The 22,490-nt window shown below is 32.3% G+C and overlaps 1 protein-coding gene across 1 annotated transcript; it reads left to right on the forward strand.

The window, feature by feature from the left end:
• Window positions 1-14,962: 14,962 nt before the first annotated feature.
• Window positions 14,963-22,064, forward strand: LOC124954027 (U1 small nuclear ribonucleoprotein 70 kDa-like). Its single transcript, XM_047506249.1, is given in 9 exon segments — window positions 14,963-15,275; window positions 15,634-15,816; window positions 15,922-15,984; window positions 16,059-16,140; window positions 16,426-16,470; window positions 16,473-16,499; window positions 18,952-19,195; window positions 19,307-19,653; window positions 19,763-22,064. Coding segments are annotated over 9 exon segments (1,299 nt in total). The 5' UTR covers window positions 14,963-15,131; the 3' UTR covers window positions 19,927-22,064.
• Window positions 22,065-22,490: the final 426 nt, after the last annotated feature.

The raw sequence follows: 22,490 nt of genomic DNA on the forward strand, positions 1-22,490 counted from the left end.
TAAATTTAACTTAGAGATTATCTATTTGATATTGAAGAAGGAACGGGGAGAAGGGAGGCAAACAAATATCAGAAATATCTGATAAAAGATAAGAATAGAACACACCTACTTTTTGTTTCAATGAAACAATATTTTTGAATAACTTTGGTTACTCACGAAATGAAAATACAAAATATATATATCATAATAAAAATTCTATTCGACTACATAACACTTCATAATTATTTTCAGAATATTCATTTGTAATATCTTATTTGATTCAACTCATTATACCTGTTAGAAACTATTCGTACGTTTTTTCTAATGCATATACGAGCTTATGTTTGAACCTTTTGATATGTACATACTTTCTGTTTGCAGTTAAAACATTTCGCTTTATTGTAAGAGCATTACGTTTCAAACGTTATAACTCTTCCTCTTTCTAAAGTATACTTACAATTAGTCATGTCTTCTTTCGAATTTTCTATGGTCATCCATTATGTTGGATCACGTTGAAATGTTGTAAATAGAAATGCTAAATAAGAAATACATATATATATATATATATATATATATATATATATATATATTGTTACTTAACTTTTCTTCCACTAAAGTGCGTTATTTATTTTTCTAAATAATTATGTAAATATTATTAAATAAAAAATTAAAAAATATAATAACAAAGTATAATTAAATCTATGTAAGAATTTGCAATACTTCGACCCACTAAGTCACGTTCTTTATAATATAGGGAAATTTTCTAGTAATTTCTTATAGTAACTTTGAATTTTTCGAGCAAAGTAGCTTCTAGAAAAGATAAATCTTGTTCGTTGGTAATAGTACTGGTAACTGAGAAACGGAAAACTTTAGATGAGATCTTAGAGGGGGAGGAGGGTAGAATCAAATAAAATCCGGTACAACACAAGGGAGCATCGACCCTCGGGCACGTGTCCGATGCCACGTGCTGTATTCGTCGGACCTCTCTAGTTCTATGCATCGTGTCTATCTTATTCTTTTTCCTATTCTCTCTCTCTCTCTCTCTCTCTCTCTCTCTCTCTCTCTCTCTCTCTCTCTCTCTCTCTCTCTTTATCTACCTCTTTTTCTTTATTTCACTTATCGATAGTATCTCCATTAACGCCAATGTCAACTATCGTTGTTGCAGTATGAGAGAGAGAGAGAGAGAGAGAGAGAATCGTTTAGCTATTTTTTTCCATCCTCATGTTTTACAATAATCGCTAGTAAACAACATCAGTAATGATAATTCGTATTTTAAATAATGTTAAAATAATGTTACAATAAAAAATCATATTTTTAGCCCTACGCTTGTATACATAAGAAATAAATACATTTAATTGAAACGTTTTCAAAACATAGATTACTCAAACGTAATTACATATTAATAACTAAATATATATATATATATATCTAGGTTAGGTTGAATTATCGACGAGGATACGGTTCGGTGAATTACGATTTGGAGTAAATGCGAGGTATTCCGATAAAAGGAGAGAAAACGAAATATTTGTGATACCTACCTAAATACATATATATATATATATATATATATATATATATATATATACGAATAGAAGAGGGATAGAAAACACATGGAAAAAGCGCGAGCGTAAAACGTCGAGCTTTTATTGATCGGTCTTCCTCGTAACGTCTACGGGGAGCTGTTGGTCGGTCGGTCGGTTTTGCTCGATAGACGAGAGAAGTGCGGAGAGTCTATCGATTTTCAAGTGGTGACGTAAGCTTAGCTATTGGGAATGTGACTCGATCTTGGCAAAGAAATAAATAAAGGCCGTCCTTTGTGTATTGTCATTGTCCTTCGTGTCTCTTATTGACTTTCGTTCGATCTTCCCTTTGGAGAATATATTTATGTTTTTAACATCAATAGAAAAATTTACATTAACGAAAATTAAACAAAGATATTTTTTGCTTAGTCCATCCTCCGTGTGAATCTTTTACTACGATGTTCTCATACGTTATCGTGTTCTTCTAGCGTGAAGAACTTTTGTAAGAAGGAGAGAAGAGACTTCGGCTATATGTACTCTTCCGTACGTATCTATATATATATATATATATGTATGTATGTATCTATGATGTATGTATGTATGTATGTATGTATGATGTATGTATATATGTATGTATGTATCTATGATGTATGTATGTATGTATGATGTATGTATGTATGTATGTATGTATGTATGTATGTATGTATGTATGTATGTATGTATGTATGTATGTATGTATGTATGTATGTATGTATGTATGTATGTATGTATGTATGTATGTATGTATGTATGTATGTATGTATGTATGTATGTATGTATGTATGTATGTATGTATGTATGTACGTACTATGAGATGGCACCGAAATATTGATCAAACAAAGCTGTCGTGTGTTTACGAGTTTCCATCACGAGCTTACTTAGGTTCTATCGCACGTAATTAATGTACCTACTTAGTTTCTTCATTATTTCCTTTTGACATCTCTTTGAGCATGAATGTAAAAGAGAAACGTTCATCTATATGCATGCAGGTATACCTATATGTAAGTATATATATATATAACGGATGTGTGTATGTGTGCAATATCGTTTACGTTGCTGACCTCAGCATGTACCGTTTCGTGATTCGTCTAACTCAAAGAGATATACGAATAGTGAGAGAGAGATAGAGAGAGAGAGACGCGAAGAGGAATACGTTCTAATAAAGTATTATATATATAATACATTGACCTAGCATTAAAATTGATTATTCGATTAATCGCCCACTTAATCGCGACGCTTGAATTGCTCGATCGAGTAAACTCACTCACTACGACTACTCTCCTTTCAAAGGAATTTGTTAAAGAGAACAAACGAGCTGTTAGATCATTCGTGAGTAATTGCGGAGGTGGATATACATAACAGTAAATAATCATTTAATCTTATGTACTATATACATATCTATCTATCTATATATATATATATATATATATATATATATGCATATATATATGTATGCATGTATCTGATCTATGGCTAGAGGAAGAACATAAATATTACAGAAAATCATTTATGTAAATATAGATTATACAAGAATGAATTTTGTTTTGCAAAAATCATAGTATTAACTCACGTCTATATTTACTGTAAAATTATTATTCATTACTATTCACACACGCATACACACACACACACACACACACACACGCTCATAGATCATCGATTTATAAATCAGAATTCGATTTTTGGATTCCGTTCATCGCAAAATGTAATATCCTCTTACATCAGAAACCTCAAGCAACGTTTAATGAAAAGGGGCGGTGCGTAGATCATCGATCAAAAGACGCAAACTCCGAGACGTGTGTTATGACTGATGCCCATAGCAAGATAGAAAGAGAAAGAGCCAGAGAAAGAGAGAGAGAGAGAGAGAGAGAGAGAGAGAGAGAGAGAGAGAAAGGGCCGAGGTTAGCTTGGGATGCTGTTCGTGGACTGGCTCAATACCGAGCTCCGACCTATTTGGCAATGTTCCTGAGATCGGTTGGTTCGTCTATATATGTACATATATACACACATCTCGATTTAATTGATCGTCGAGATAGAAACGAGTCATTATATTGCCATGAGAAATTAAAAATCAAGATGCGCGAATTATTCTCAATGTTCCATTCTATTCGAAATACGAAAAGACAAAGATTTTTTTTTTTTTTTTTTTTAATCCTTTTCGAAACAAGAGATTTTGAAAGCTCGTTATTACGTTGATACTTATGTACATGTCGTTTATACAATTACGTATATCGAATTGAAATAAAAAAATATATTATTAAACAAGATCTTTAGAAAATTATTACGAATAATTTATTAATAATGATATTTTTTCAATAAACATATAAAATAAAATATAACGAGCCCAATACAAGAGATGACATTATATGAGAGAGATCATTCTCGTTCTTTAATCATTCCAGACGGAGATATATATTGAACGTATGTAATCAGAGAGGAGGGAGGGATGATTTGAGTTGAGGGTTTATGTACTTTGTAGAGAAGACGGTATGGTGCATCGTGGCAATTTATTCAGGCGGACAAGTCGGCGTTCCAGAATCGTTCTAAATTTTTATTCCGACGGTGGGTGGTGTGGTGAGGTCAGCAGTACTGCGCTCTACTCACTTCTATCTCTCTCTCTCTCTCTCTCTCTCTCTCTCTCTCTCTCTCTCTCTCTCTCTCTCTCTTACACACACATACACACAGACATACACACACACACACACACACTTTTCGTTTTGTGTGTATGTGACAGCTCGATACGAGCTCCGACCTATTTGGCAACGTTCCCGAGATCAGTCATCGAGCTATCTCCGCATGCGCTTGCCTATATGAATACTCGTTTCCCTTTTTTCCTTTTTTTTTCTTTATTTCTTTATTTTTTTTTTTTTATATATATTTTTTTTCATTTTTCTCTCTTTCTTCTCGTTCTGCGAACCCCGACGTTCTTTCACATTTTTTTCCACATTTTAGTTTATCGCAAAGTGCATATAATCCTTGTTGTGATATATTTTATCGTTAAAAATTTGTGATTAATATCCAGAGAAAAGCTAATGATTTATCTTAGACGAAAATAATATATATATATATACATACGATAAATAGTAACACAATATATGCATACATATATTTATATACATATATATATGTATGTACATGTATGATATAGAATGTATAACTTAGGCAAGTTTCACACATCAACATGCATATAACACTAACTTTCGTGTGAAGGTTAAGGAAGAGATCTATGCCACACCTTTCTTGACAAACACATACACGCACATAAAGGGAATGAGAGAGAGAGAGAGAGAGAGAGAGAGAGAGAGAGAAAGAGGGTAATCTCGCATTTTGAGTTTTTCTTGAGTTTTCCTACGATAAATCGTAATGTTAGTTTTATGATCAACACGATAATAGGTTTAATTAATTAGCAAAAAAAAAACAAAGAGAGAGAGAGAGAGAGAGAGACAAAAAGAGAGAAAAAATGTTGTGATATATATAACCACGGTATATCAGACTAGGTATTATATAGATAAGAGAAGAAAAGACGGAATTAGGTGGACTGCTGATTGGTCGAAGAATGAAAAGAAAGAAATAAAAAGAACAAAAAGAACAAGAGGAAAAGTTGTAGAGAGATGGAAGGAAGGCGAACTTCTTGCAGCAGATTCTTTTTGAGAGCAACCGAAACTAGATCACGCGAAGCTTTTGGTAAATGTGTCAACCGCCCGTGGGGGGTGTGGGATCAATACTTGCGCCCTGGTTTCACTCCCCTCGCTCCTACCTTCGTCTCTTCTATACTCCCTTCTCGCACTTACCCTCGATCCACGGGTCGAGTCGACCTAACGCTATACCACCACCCTCCTATCAACCAACCAACCTATCTACCTATCTACCTTCTCTCTTTCTCTGTCTCTCTCTTTATCCTCCCTCTTGGCTCCTCATCCCTATTCTCGCATATCGTTGAACGAACACTATAACGTTTGCCCTTACATTACCTACCGATATTATTTCCTAACAGCTTATCGTTATCATCATTAACTTCCAATATTTTATTATAATATTAATTTATCCGAATTTCAATCAAAATTGTTCTTAATTTATTCATTCTTCCTTGTTTTTATTTCTAATAAAATTCTTTTATATTGTATTCATCGCAAACTTTCGATCTACATACGTATACATAGGTACATAAATAGATACGTAATTATCTATGTTGTATGTACATTGAATTGTTTATTTTCTTTCGATATAATCATTGACATTCTCGTATCATTTCAATGTATATGCGTGTTGATCTCGGAATTCTACGAAATCCTTCAATGATCTCCTTGAAAAATTTACACGTACTCCGATAATGTTTATCTGATCGATAACGAGCAGACGTTGTGTTCGGGTTTTATGAACAAACGATAAATTTAGTAAATACTTACTTACTTCTTACTTTGCATATCTATGTAGTTCGATTGTTACGAATAACATAATATAATATGAATAAGTGTTTAAATGGATATTAAAGATGATCAATTTTTGAAATTGTTTTACTAAGTTTTTGCCTTTAATGTAATATTGGATTTTACTTGACCCTTCTGTATTAAGGATGAATCAAGCAGGATGAGGATCTCTTCTTCTCTCTATGAAGAGTGCACAGAGAGAAAGAGAGAGGGAGAGAGAGATTTTAAAGGAGAAAAGAGAATCGAGGTCGGGTTTACCCTAAGCGAGTTCACGTGCATGCTTTACGAGGTAGCTTATATGCACTCTGATTTTTGTATTCTGCTCTCTTTCTCTCTTTCTCTCTCTTTCTCTTTCTCATGTCAGTATGGAATTCCGTGCTTCGTAAGCGTAGTAATCGCGTTACTACGCGCCTTGGTTTACCTCTTTTATCGAAAAGAAACAACGGTTGATTCCTTTGAAAAAAAAAAAAAAAAAAAAAAAAAAAAAAGGAAAAAAAAATGCTTGCGAATTATATTGCTATGTTTTAACGTTAATGCCAAGACTAATCTATTCCTTTAGTTCTTTTTTTTTCCACGCTAATTTTTTACGCTAACGAAGTAACAAGCTCGGAGTTGTTTTTCTTTTTTTGATTTTTGTTTTTTTTGCTTCTCTTTTTTTACTCGACTTAAGTACCTATGCATACATAATGAAACACTTTGAAAGAAGAAATTATTATTCCTGTCCATGTCTACGGTAGCAAGTACATCAAATTACAGTCAGGTTTTCAGTACACGATAAACATACACACGTACAAACATATATGCATACATACATCTTAACCGCATTTGCGTATTGTAAACTAATCACCAGGTGAAACGAGTTCCAGGTCAGTGTGTCAATCCTTTCATCGATTCGGTCGGACTATTGAAAATTTAGTAGAATTCGGTCGGTGCCATTCGGTTATATGCAGGGCACACAGCGTTGAGATGACCTCTGTACATATGTATTTATATATATTTATATATATGTATGTATGTATGTATGTATGAAACCATTGAAATATATACTTCACCGATTTCGTGATCCTATTACATACATTATCGTATATTTATTTCGACGTTTGACATAAAGCTTATATCTACATACATAAAACGATATACGCGTTTCTTTTTATAATAAATTGCAGTAGGTAAGAATGTTTTTTTTACCGAGCATTCACTTGTTTCTTCCATATTTCTCTTTTCCACGATATGAAATCACATATCAGCGGTAAGGAACATATAAAATATAAATACAGATTCCCCTCATTACATCGATTTATATTTCTTTTATCCGTCCGACCTTCTGCGGATAATTCTGCAATCGTGGTTAACCTATATATCTGTATATATATATATATATATATATATATATATATATATATTTATATATATAAACACACACAAAAGTATGTTATGCACGAATGTGCCCATACGACGATTCCGCATTCTTCGTCGAACAATGGGTACTTGAGCTTATAAAGCATAAAACGAATTAAACTCGGTATATTTCTTATTGACGTTGTTCACGTAAAGCGCATTCCTTATAAAATTGAACTAAGACAGACAGAGAAAGAGAGAGAGAGAGAGAGAGAGAGAGAGAGAGAGAGAGAGAGAGAAAAACAAAGAGGAGATGGTGACTCGAGTAAGATCGAAAGTCACGCGTTCGAATCGGTCATTGACCTTTTTCGGGATTCTTCCGCTCTCACGGTAAAAGTGGACGAACCAGAGTCCACGAGGTGACTAACTGTGCTGGTGGTGATAGGGCGGTGGTGCCGTTGACATTAAAGAGTTAGAGAGAACCCAACCTTTAAACTAAAAGTACCAAGTGGTACCGAGTACATAAAAGAGACACGAAAAATAGACGACAGGACTGGTATAAATTCCCGGTTGCGTCCTGCATGATCGATTCTCCAATTGCGTAATTCTGGCCATTAACTAGATACATGCACTAACTCGCGTACACCTGAACCGAATCGGTATTAGAATCGATATCAGAATCGTTCGACCGTACAAAATTACTCCTTTCGGATTCGTTAACTCTCAAGCACGATAATTATCGTTTATTAAAACACGAAAGTCCTTCCATCTTTCTTAATTATTTTTGAAGCATTGATCGATTCGTTGCTTCATAAACGTGACAAAAGGTATCGATAATAATGCTCAAAGTTAAAGAACATCAAAATTTATTGTATCTCGTACGTAATTCAGATATTTAAGTGATTAGCTATTTATAGTATGAATCATCGTTACTTCAACTCGCCTTGTCATTAATGAATTCACGTATTTTTAATATTGATAATTAAAGATTTAATTTATTTTATCAAATATCAATAATACATTAAACATTTCTTTCTCGCAATTTCAAATTATTATCATTATTATACTCGCTATTGCAATTATCATCATTGCAGATATTAACTCGTTTATTAATACCTACTTTTGTCAACAATGTTCAGTCGTAAATGGATTTACGTGAACTCTCGGTGAAGTACCATAATTCCTCTTTTCTCTCTCTCTCTCTCTCTCTCAAAAGAAATTATCATATAACTTTGTAAATTCGTTCTTGCTGTTTTTATTGAATTGAAAGTATTTTTAAAAACGTTAATACGTTATTTACCTGTGAAACGTTGAGAAGAAAGGAAGGAAAGAAAGAAGGAAAAAAAAAGAAAAAAAAAAAAAAAAAAAAAAAAAAAAGAAAAAAAAAAGAAAAAAAAAGAAAGAAAAAAACAACAAAATAAAAGTGTTTTATTCTAATACCTCGTTGAGATATAAAAGTTACGTTGGTCTCTGTGTCGCAACGATAAATAATCTCTATAGGCGTACATTCGAAAGACCATTCCTACTTGAGATAAGTGCTCCCGTACATTCGAAAGTACGTCAGCCGGTGTAGAGAAAAACCGTGAACTATGTGCCATGCGGAGCGCAACGTGTGTTACACAGTGCCGTGTGCTCGGTTTCTTTGTTGAAACGTTTTCATGCTTACGGACACCTGCATTCGAGCACGTTTGAATCACGTCTTTCGAAACGATCGTTTCAGTGTCGAGATTTCCATAATTAGAAAATTCTCGAGAGACTCTAATAACGCATATACATATATATATATATATATATATATATATATATATATATATATACGTACATACATACAAAAAGTAATACCTATGAGCATACGTTTACGTTTCAAGGATTTTGTTTTTTTTAAATGATCTTACGAGAAGGTACGTACAGACGATAATTCAGACGAATAATGAGTTTTATTTTGCTGCATCGCATCAACATCGACCGTATTATTTAATTTCTTTTTTTTTTTTTTTTTCTTTTTTTCTTCAAACTCATTGTTCCTCGGTATATAAATACGGTTTGCTTAATATGGTATATTTATTATAGTAGCATAGTAGAAATGATATAAATAACGTGTAAAATTTATGATATTAACTATATTAGATCGGTCAATAAATAATGTTGCAAGTTTCGGCATTTGATATCTAAATTAGATCAAACACAATTCTGTTTGATTGGAAAATTCTGATATTACTTATTATATAATATACACACACACACACATATATATATATATATTAGAGAGATATCGAAGAGAATATAGTCATCTCCCCCTTTTATCCAGACTTTGGTCATGAACGAATAAAAGGGACGGTGAATCAATCTACGAGCGTCGCGTCGGTTTGGTAGAACCGAATTGTGCCGAGTCGAATCGAGTTGAGCCGAAATCGTGCGCGTACTATGTTTCGTAAGGGTCTGCTCTACCGATCGTAAACGAGAATGAGAAAACGAGAAAGAGATAGAGAAATAGAAGGAAGGAGAGAGAGAGAGAGAGAGAGAGAGAGAGAGAGAGATAGATAGAGAGAGAGAGACTTTCGTAGACGCAGCGAGCAACGAATAGACAAAAGGGGATTAGAGGCGAACAGGGTCGATGACCCTTGCACGTGGAGTGCTCGGAAGTAGGCCACGTCGTGACATCATGCAAAAGCAAGATGGCCGCCGGGAAACGGGCACATTCTCACAAATATGTTCTCTCTGCCGCGAGCACGGCCTCGTAGGCCTGGCACAGGGCCGCAGGGACATTTTTCTTTTTCTAAAATGTTCATTGCTAACGTTCGACTACGTATGGACACTTATCTCAGGGACAACGACGAATCGAGAACGATTGCGAGTCTCCCCTCCCACCCACCTGCTCTATTAATTCGTCAAATTCGAATGAAAGTTCAAGATGATAACGCCGACGACGACGACGATGACGATCATGATGATGATGATGATGATGATGAAGACAGAGAAGAAGAAGGAAACTTGACGATTTCATCAAACGATTTCATCATAATCATTCGAACTAATACAAAAAAAAAGAAAAAAAAAAAAGAAAAAAAAAGTATAAAACACTTTCCAACTTGATCTCTGCTGTATCTCAATCAATCGTGACATAACCATGCTGTACGAAAGCAGCCAATGAGAACGTTGTATTTCTTCTCGGTCAATGTTGTCATTGGTCGAAGAGAGAAGTACATTATGTAGGTAACGCGAATTCTCGTAGTTTCTTATTCTTTTTTTTTTCTTTTTTTTTTTTTTTTTTTCTTATAGTAGACGATACAATGCGAAAAAATTAAAGGGCATATAAACGAATATGTACAAAAGAAAAAAAAATAATAAAACAAAAAAAAAAAAGAAAAAAAAAAGAAAAATCAAGAAACAAATTAAAAAAAAAAAAAAAAAAAGAAAGAAAAGAATTACAAAAATGAGAAGAAAGAATTTGGGAGGAATATATGATAACGTGGTCGATGTTCATCTATGAGATAGCCACCAAGCGAGGCATTTTAGTACATGTATGTATGTGTATAAAGAGAGAGAGAGAGAGAGAGGGAGGAGGGGGAAGGGGGTAAAAAATAAAAGAGGGTTGGAGGAGAGAAGTGGTCGACAACGCAATCCGCATACGCGGTTTTTTATTCGGAACGCGTAAGCGTCCGTGCCGCGGTTATGCATGCGATGCATCGTCGAATACTGCCCAGCAAGAATATACATGTAGAAACTGCTGCATTATTCCGATGGTCGCAGCAAGATGGTATATCACCGGTGCTACGCCAGTGTTCGCATCCTAATTGCTTCGTACGTAAGCAACGCGTGCGTGTATCATCCCTTTTCTCCCCTTTCCGTACACGCGGTCCCACCACGAATTATCTCTTCCCCGTAAATTCCATGTAGAATCGTGTGTAACCGTTGTTAACCATCGATCCCTAACCTTTGCAATATAACAAAGTCGCTTCGTACGTAATTAATCTTTTATTAGGACATCTAACTTTTCAATTACCCAGTTATGTATGTATGTTTGTATGTATGTATATATGTACGTATCTGAATTGTTTCACTTTTCTTTATGCGGGACGAGAGGGTGGGAGCTGTGGCTAACACTTTGTTATATATTTATAAAGTTTTATGTTTTTCTTTAGCATAGTATAATAGAAATTATATAATGTTTAATTTACGATACAATTTATCACGATATGATTGGCTAATAATCTCTTGGAGTTTTTGTAATATATATGTTTGATATTGAAATATATATATATATATATATATATATATATATATATATATACACACAATGTATACAAGATATTTTTATTAGCCTGCGTGACCCAATAATTTTATATCATAGCACATAACTTATAATATGTATATATATACATATATATATATATATATATATATATATATATATATATAAATTAGATTATAATATAAAAATGAGATAAATTTCAGATTATATAATTTTCGATTAGAGACATTACAAATAATTAGATTGTAGAGAGTTAACGATTAACAGTTGTGTAACTCCTTGAATCCATCCTTGTCGGCGTAATTAAGATTAATCTCTTTTTTCTATTTTTTTTTTCCTTTTTTTTTTTTGCTTTTATTTCTTTCTCGAACTAGTCGAACTAGTCTCTCTACGAAAGCGAAAGATGCGTCGTTTTCTTTTGTATCTTTCTCTCTCTCTCTTTCTCTCTCTCTCTCTCTCTCTCTCTCTCTCCCCCCCTCTCTCTATTTCTCTTTCTATCTGTTAAGAGCAAATGCTGACAAATGACGAAGGCGCATGCGCTTTCTTATCGCGACCGATTAATTTTATTATTTGATCGTTCCTTCCGACGAAGCAACATCGCTATTCATTTCTTTATTCATTTATTCCTTTCATTTTTTTTCGTTTAATTTTACGTGTCTTTACTATCAATGAATTAGTACGGATTAAGAATGTAAGAAGCGTGATGAGAAGTTATGAACTTTTTTTTTTTTTTTTTAATAAACATACGTTGACAATTATACATTCATAGACTATTATCATGAATAATTCGTTGAAACAATCATTGATATAAGGATATATGTTTGAGATTTGATTACGTGAAATAAGAATTATTAAAAAAAAAAAAAAAAAAAAAAAAAAAAAGAAAAAAGAAAAACAATGATATTAATGTTTTGGATTATATCGATCCAAAATTATCACATATTACACATGCCAATAAAAAGAGTTTTCATAACAATGTATATTATCGAACAGTCTCTCTCTTTCTCTCTCTCTCTCACTCGTAAGATATCAGCTGCCGTAGTTACAGTGCTTCGTTTGTTCGAAACATTTTTTGATGACTCCAAAAGCGAATGAGAGAGGGAACTTATTCGTGAGTATGTAAACGGAATCGTCTCACGTTGCTTGCTAGACGATACCTATATAACTTTATCGCTCTATATACGTAGTCTATATATCTATGCATATACATGTATATATGTATGAATGTAGATACGTAAAAGGAAAAAAATCAATTGACAGATAACTTATCGAAATCAGATTATAAAAGAGATCTTTTCTTTCGAGGAGGTGAATTTTCGATTTTTCATTTCAGGAAATATTAGAATGTACCAGAGCGTGGAAATCGATTCTAGTTATGTAATTATTTTTTCTATTTCAAGCTGCATATATATATATATATATATATATATACATACATACATACATATATACGTAAATAAGATATATCGATGAATCGAGTTGCCATTACATTCGTTATCGTGAGACTCAAATTCCTATTTATTCTAAATTTATTTCCTATCGAATTGACCTTTCGATTTTATTAACACGAATAATTTAGTTAGATCAGATTCGTTTGAATTATTAATACATTTTTTTTTCTTTTTTTCCTTTTCTTTTTTTACTTTTAATTTCCTATGAAGTCGATCTTTCGATTATATATTAGCCGATTAACTTTAATCGTAGCGGATTTATTGGTACTTTTTTTTTCCTTTTCCTATATGTAATATTTGCACATAGGCTAATGCGGCGGCATTTTATATTTGAGTTTCTGATAAATTCAGATAAAATTGTAATTTACGGAAGTAGGAAGTGGGAAAAGATTCTTACGTAATCAAGGATTTTTTTCTCTCTTTGTGTGATGTTTACGCTCGCTTCACGTTGTTGGTACAAAAAAAAAAAAAAAAAAGAAAAAAAAAGAAAAAAAAAACAGAAAAGGAAAAAAGGAAGAAGCAAGAAGAAAAAAAGAAAAAAATAAACGAGGAAAGAAAAAAATCACGTTGAGAACGATCATTAGTACGCACACTTACGTATGTAAGGTATGTTCCGTGTACATGTAATAATTCTCTGTGTTAAGCAGAATACACACAGGAAGAAACCACAAATTCTAAGATCTTTATTAACTATACGGAATGAATAGTGTCTCGTACACATGTGTGTACAAAATTTCTAAGAATTTTCATTCCTCTGCTATCTCTCTCAATATGCTCTTACGTAAAAGAGTTAGAAACGATCTCGCTCGTTATCGTTCATATAATTTTTTCAAACCTGTACGTACTGTATATATACGTACATACACGCGTATGTAATTGTAGAAAATAAATTGACAGTTGCAAATTGCACTATGTAATTTTATTCGTATTACCTTGAATGCGACACTACGATAATTAGTTTATTTATTTGAAATTAAAATCCTAAAGAAATTTTGTTTTCAGCCATTTTGTTTCTTTTTGCCATTTCGATATCCTATCGTCAAGAATATATTTTCGAAAGAATTTGACGTTTCTTGTTAGTACGTTTCTCTTTGCTTACTCGAGTATTTTCTCGATTATATCATTAGCAAACGTTATTTATATTTATGTATATGTCGCGTAATTGACAAGAAATGAAAAATATCTTTGTGAGATCAAGCATTATCATTAATATGAATAATAAGAAATTTTTAAACATACCCTCTCGCCTTTCCTTGTCGATCTTGATGCCGATAACTCGTCTAAGTTTCCTAAATTGCATTAGAGAGTAAATATTTTCGATTGGTTTAATTTTTGACGTGGATTACTGCACGAAATGAGAATCTTTTTTGAACGACGCGTCACGAATTCGTCGAATACGAAATTAACAGTTAAAACACCGCCTGCGCGCTCTAGCGGGACTTTTGATAACCACAAAATATCGATTTCATTATTCCGATGTATTATTTTAGATAATATTTATATAATAAGTAATAGAAATGAGTATGATATTAGTCGGAAACAAAATATTTATTTATATTTTACGTAGGTACATACATAATTATTTATATTTCTATCAAAATTCATACTCGTAAATATCTTCGACGTTGTCATTGGCCATTAAACGATTATGTCGATAATGCAGTACATAACATTGTCAATGCTCCTATTATAATTTCAACGCGCTTGATGCTTTTTAATATTGCATTTGAATAAATAGATCGAATAGAATTCATAATAATCTATTTAAAAAATATTACATCGATATCAATATCTCGATGTATCTCATCGTATTGATAAGCACCAATCACGTTCAACCTAGAGGAATATAATTGGTGCGTTAGAAAAATCAATATTTTCAAGTGCCATCTGGTGGGATTGATCGTAAACATATGTCGATAAGTGTTACCTAGTTCAAAGTCTTTCAAATAATATTTCTTTCTTGTGGCTTGTAGATAGAGTTGTCGGTTATGTGGTTATGGCATACCGGTAGCAACGTCGACGCCATTTTAAGGAGTGTAGTGTCTAAAGATGCAGTTGTTCCTGTATTCGTTTTAATTAATCGAGCGAGAGTAAAGTTGACGTATTATTGTAATATTTCAACAAAATGACGCAATTTTTACCACCGAATTTACTTGCTCTTTTTGCTCCTCGCGATCCAATACCTTATTTGCCACCGGCCAGCAAGCTTCCACACGAAAAGAAGAATGGAGGATATATCGGCGTTGGAGCATTTCTCAAATATTTTGAGGTAGATATTATTTCACTCGATTCGAAACGACATTATTTTTCATATATTTTTATTCTATAAGATATAAATTATTTGTAATCATATTTTTTCACACGTCAGGCAAATTTTCAAGATTGTAAAAGTTTCATAGAACTTTCTTGAATTGATACAATCTTCAAATGCCATTAAAGTAGAAATATTGCCAAGTTTTTTGTTTTAATTTCTAGCGAGTTATTACGTAAAAGTGATTGAAAGGATTTGTACATTTTGGACATTGTCAAAAATAGGTTCTATGTATATGGTAGCGATGGAAATCTGATTAGCTGTATTTAGTTGTATAAGTTTTATTTATAACTTGAGAATTTTGTAAAAATAAAAGGATCCGAAAGATACCCCACCACCTGTGCGCGTCGAAACTCGAGAAGAACGTTTGGAGCGTCGTAGGAGAGAACGTGCCGAGCAAGTTGCTTATAAATTAGAACAAGAAATCGCAGTATGGGATCCTGCTGGTATTCCCAATGTGACGGCAGACCCTTTTAAAACCTTATTTGTAGCAAGAATAGTGAGTATTTATTCTACAAGTTGCAACACCCAAATATGAATAGAACGGAGTAGTAACATGTTAGATATTTTAAGATATATCCTTAAAGCAAGCGAATTATTTCAGAATTATGATACATCGGAATCAAAGCTTAGGAGAGAATTTGAAGTCTATGGACCGGTAAAAAAGGTATAAAATGTTCAACGTAGATAAGATCTTTAAATGCAAAATTGAATTTCTATATCGTTATTATTATTTTTCAGATTGTGGTAATTCATAATACAATAAATGGCAAACCTAGGGGATATGCTTTCATTGAATATGAGCACGAAAGAGACATGCACTGTAAGTAACAGCCCAGAAATGTAATTTTTCTTGAAAGCCTCCGTGAGTCCATAGTCTGGAATCTCACCTTTCTTAGCATCACTTCCAGCTAGAATATAGTGGGGCAGGGCTATAGTTAGGCTACCCATTTTCATTGGTACTTAACCAGAAGGTGTGGGGGGTCCCACGATACATCCATGCAGGAATACCATTCTCTAAATACAAATAATATGGTAAACGATTCAAATGAAAAAGAGAATATTGGCTGTCTTGATTAATGCAGTTTTTATCTTGTTCTTGGTACAGCGTGGTGGCCGCTGCCGGCAACTAGTGCCGTTCACTATTCCATGCAAAATCCCTGAACCTGCCTGATATGATAGGTTTGTATGTGTGGTAAGATCCAACATACAACAACGTTTGTTAGCGTCTATGCTTACTCTATACTTCTTCAACAATTTTAATTAAACTCAGAATTTGAATAAATTTGATCGGTACGAGTATTTAGTATGGCCACACTCTTAAAGTGTTTAAAAGGAGGTGTCTTTTTGACAGATTACTTTGATTTGTGATTTTATTTTGACGCGATATATAAAGTTAGCATTCTACATTGAAATTGATTGGTGGGCTTAGGGAAAAGGTTCAGGGACACGGTCGGTGAACAGTCACATTATTATTATTATTATTATTATTATTATTATTACTACTACATATATTTCGATTTTCATCGGATATCATATTTTCGGATAAGATTGGTACGAAATACGCGTTTTTCGCTAAAAAGTTAACTCTACAAAGATTAGGAGTCATTCAAATTAGTTCGATATCATCATTAGGCAACGCGTAACGTACATTGATGAAAATTATAACCATTATACGCATAATTGTAGGTAAAAACATTACTCTTTTTATTCAAATATTCAAGCAAGGGTAGAGCATCATAGAGATTTCAGTGAGAAGCAATTTTTTGATAGGTTTAGTAGAAAACTCATAATGCAGATTAGTGGACTGTTATTATTATTATTATTATTACTATTATTATTATTATTATTATTATCATCATCATCATCATCATCATCTTTATTATTATTATTATTACTATTATTATTATTATTATTATTATTATTATTATTATTATTATTATTATTATTATTTTTATTATTATTATTATTATCGTTATTGTTATTGTTATTGTTATTGTTATTATTATTATTATTATTACTATTCTTATTATTATTCTTATTCTTATTCTTATTGTTATTATTACTAGGGTGCTATTTTTTATTCTTTCTGCCAAAAAGATTTCATTGTAGTCGAAATTCTATTATTATCAAAATTATCAAGTTATCAAAATTAATTTTATTTTTAATATATTTTGTACGCTTAAGTCCTGAAACATATCAATTTCGATATAGAATACTAATTTATCTTGCGATATCATCATTTGCTACGTAAACACTATCTGAAAGTCTGCAAATATAATTTAGCATGCAGATAATCTTTCCCTTGCTTTAAAATTCGGAATTTTTTAAGAAAATAGAAAAGATCTTTGCCCGTATATTATTTAAAGTTAACATATAATATTAGAGAAATCAGTAATAACATTACGTAACAAAGATATAAAATATGTATGAATTGCGCACGGTTTGGTTGTAAGTAAAAAAAAAAAAAAAAGAAAAAAGCGCACCAGGTAAATGCAAAGTAAACTTCTTCGGAGATTGAACGAACATACGAAGACTGGGCACCTTCCCAATGAATAGCGTACGCGCTGGCCTACTCTCGCGAGTCTCTTACAAGTTCATTTCACTGATTAAAAGTACTTCTAAGCTTTGTGTTAACTTCCGTACGTAAGTAGCCGCGGTAGGTATTTTTTGTATTTGCTATACTTTTTGGAATTTAAACATGTAGTATTTAAGGTACTTCAAAGTCTGCATACCTCATTGTTGATTATTGTGCAGAGATAAGTAACGTACAATTGTAATTTTATACAGTAAGATGAGATAGTAGTACCACGGCTTATTCTTTCTTATTTCTAAAACATACCGACGTATATAATGCACAGTAAGTACTCTCTGTACTGCTTTGCCTTTTTGAGAAAAAAAAAAAAAAAATGAAGGCATAGTACAGAGCGAGTGTGTGTGTTTAGAAATATCCGATTAATCTATAACTGGTATATACTTTCTAATTTTACTTTATAGAATACTGGACGTTACGAATAAGAAGCACATAATCAGGAATAATGCATGCAGATACCTTATTATCCGTATCATGCATAAAAATAGGATACTTTACTTACTGGTTTGGATGACTTCGTTGTAAGGAAATTATAAACACAATGCATATGTAGATACTTTTACCAATTATCCAGGCTGACATATTAGCAATTCTAATTCATCGTTACCCAAAATGATCGAGTTAAAAAGAGATGAAAAAAGAAAAGTAAACAAAGAGAGTCGAGTCACAATTGTTTCTTCATACACGTAATTTCTTTAGCCCGTCCATAAGTATATATAGTTGTGCTGCTTGAGTTATAAATAGAAAATTCAATTTCCTCGAAAATAAAGAGAAAAAAAATGAATAAATAAATAAAGAGTAAATAAATAAAAAAAAGTAAATAAAATAAAAATATTAAAGACATTCTATCTTAGATGGTGCAATTGTTGGTTCTGCATAGAGAGAAAGAGAGATAAAACATACATATCATTTAAAAACATCATCCTTGATGATTCGCCATTTCGAATAGATTCTCAGGGATTAAGAGAGATCTCATAATAGCATAACGCGTAGTAGTTGGGCGATCTTGATTAGATTGTAATTTTCTAATGATACTTTTAGCTGCGTATAAGCATGCCGATGGTAAGAAAATAGATGGTCGCAGAGTGTTGGTTGACGTGGAGCGTGCAAGAACGGTAAAAGGGTGGCTCCCTCGACGACTTGGTGGTGGTCTAGGTGGTACTCGCAGAGGTGGACCTGATGTGAATATAAAGCACTCCGGTAGGGAAGATAACGAAAGAGAAAGAAAACGATATCGTCTCGAGCAAGAGAGGGAAACCTCAGGACGAGGGCTGGACAGGGACAGGTAAAATGAACTTCCTCAAATTCTTTTCCATCCAATTAAATCATATCGTTGCTCATATATATATATATATATATGTATATATATCTATTTGTATTATTTTCTTTTTTCTAGGGATCGCGATCGTTTGGACAGAGAACGCAGAAGGTCACGCGATCGTAAACGAAGATCAAGGAGTAGGTCACGCGATCGGAAACGTAGACATAGTCGAGATCGTTTACCGGATCCTGACATTGAGGAAATTCAAAGAGACGAACGACCACGCGACAGAAGAGATCGTGATCGTGATCGTGATCGTGATCGAGATCGTAAAAGGAGTAACGATCGTGATCGCGATCGCGATAGGGATAGGAAGAGAAATAAAAGGGACAGAGATCGTGAACGTAGGGATAGAAAAGATCGTGGTGATCGTCAAGACGAAGATACCAAGGAAATTCGTATTAAGGAGGAACCTTTGGATGGTATATTTTATATACGTATTTAAAAAAGAGAAAAATTGCAAAATTTCATTTTCATCTATTTAACAGCATTAAAATCATATTGTTTTTTTTTTTTTCTTTTTTTTTCCAGATTATCCCGATTATAGTAACACGTTTTCAACGTCAGGATCGTATTTCACCGCAGTCAAGTATGAAGACGATAACGATCAAGAAGTCGAAGAAAAATATAGAATTCCCGAAGGTCGCCCTGATCCACCCCCATACAATAATTACGACTCTGTACAAGATTATTGATCTCAGTAATATGCCTTATGACGTTTTCTCTCTGCCCGCGACGAATCGATGCGACCATCAATAATGTTATATTGTATTTCCTATTGTTATTAGTGTAATGCTGTACTTACCGCATTTGAGTACCGAATTGTATAGTGGAATGGAAAATTAATGACCAGATATTCTATTGGCATATTGCAAGGTAAGCAGCTTTGATCTACGTTTATAATTAGCCGTTCCTTGGTAATTAATTTAGAATATTATATATTTTTCGTCGTTGGAACGAAAGGTAAAATTTCATTGAAATTTTTAAGATTGGAATGTATTAAATACAATATTCTAGCAGTTCAAACAGAACCTCGCAATATGGAACACACACACACAGAAGTTCATAAACGTTTTCAACCTTATTGCTACCACAAATAAAAAGTACTGTCACTCGCTGTATTTGTACATACATAATATGAGTATATGAATGAATTGAAATTCTTCATGATAACTGCTGCATGTATATTTATATATGTATATATGTATATGTATATATATATATATAAATATATTCATATATATATATATCTATGTATGTATATGAGTATATTTAAATATATATATATATATAATACATATGTATATATATTCAAATAAAATAAAGGATATAATTCATTTGTTAGATATATTTAAAAGGCATAAATGGCTCTCCATAGGATTAATATCCTTTTTTTTTTTTTGTTATTGGATCATATATCTTTTATTTTATTCTTTTTACGTTTATTATATCTATGTCTAATAGAAGAAAATAATTATGGAAGTAGATTTATCCTGAGACGTCAAAGATTGTGGAAAAATGAGATATTTTTTTTTTTTTTAATTAAATATCTATTTGTATTTTATATCATTAGATGTGAGAAGACTATTTAGAAAGATTATTTTTCTTCGATTTGAATTTAACGCCATTTTGTTTGTAACTACGTTAGTTTTACCAATGAATTCGAATTCTTAGATATAAATCAATATATCATATTTAACTGTATTTTTAAATCAAGCAATAGATAGAGAGAAAGAGAGAGAGAGAGAGAGAGAGAGAGAGAGAGAGAGAGAGAGAGAGAGAGAGAGAGAGAGAGAAAGAGAGAAAGAGAGAAAGAGAGAAAGAGAGAGAAAAGAAAACGCCGCATTTTAGTGTTCATTCTACGGAAATGAGAATTTCTTTCTCGAACGAGTTGAAAACTCGTTATCCAATCGAAATACCTTTTTTTTCGTGTCGTAAATTGCTTGGACGAGAGCTCAACGATTTTTACGTATTTCCGGTTTAACTGTTTCCTCTATTATGTTTTCGAATAATATTCCCCGAATGAAAGTGCGAATTATTCTTAAGAAAATAATTTTATGATTTCGTCAATAATTATATTAAAAGTAAATCAATGTTGTAAAGCAGAGTTTAAAATGAAAACTTCGAAATATATAATCAATAGATTGTCGGAACTTTACGGAGGTTATGTGATCTTATTGCAACTGCATTGTTGCGGTAAGTATATGCACTTGTACAAAACAATCCATTTTTTTTTCTGCTTTTTTTTTCTTTTTTTTTTTTTTTTTTCCTCTTTTTTGGTTATTCATAAATAGTTGGAACAAATTATAATGTTAGTATCTTTTTTAGAAAACTTCATTATGCAGTTTCGAAATAATCAACGCTTAGCAGTACGTATTTTTAAGTTAATACATTTCTTCAATGGTAAGATAAATTTGACTATTAACATTTACTATACTTATTGAAGACAGTCTAGAATTAATTTTAGATTTTATTTTCCTTCTGTGTGATTATTTAATTAATTTTTGTAATTGCAATGATAAGATAGATTTAATTATAAATGATTATTATAGTTAATCAAGATAACTCGAGTAACATACGATTAATTTTATTCGTTCGATTGTATTTTTGTGTAATTTAATTAATTCATGTAATTGCAAGATCAAGATAGATAATCTTGTTATAAACAATTACTATATTATTTACTATAATTTGGGTAAATTTCGATTAATTATATATACATATACACACACACACACACACACACACACATACATATATCTTTTTTTGGAGTGTAATACAATTAATTCTTGTAATTCTTGTAATCAATATTAAGATACAATTTAATTATAAACAGTCATTATAATTATTCAAAATAATTTGAGCAAATCACAATTGATTTTATATTCTATTCGATTTTCGTGTAGTACTATCGATTTAGATTACCCGCGAATTTTGAAAACGAGTATTCGAACAATTAATTAAATAAGAAACTAGTATCGTTTGTAAATGTACGCCCACCTTAACATTTCCAAGCCATCAAGTTTTCCTTAATGTTTAATTATTCTTTCGGCGGAGTTATAAAGCACTTTTTTGTTTTGTTTTGTGCTAGTTGGCAGTAGCCGCGGATGGAAAGTTAAGTTGCGAATGTTTTAGTAACGAACCTGCCTCCGCATTACCCTTTTATGCGGCATCGCAGTTTCACGACTTCTTTTTTATATTTTTTATTTGTATCTTATTTTTATTCACTCTACGTTTTTACAGTAACTCACTAAACATA

This window comes from Vespa velutina, chromosome 14 (genome assembly GCF_912470025.1).
Source record: "Vespa velutina chromosome 14, iVesVel2.1, whole genome shotgun sequence".
In the NCBI taxonomy this organism is placed as follows: domain Eukaryota; kingdom Metazoa; phylum Arthropoda; class Insecta; order Hymenoptera; family Vespidae; genus Vespa; species Vespa velutina.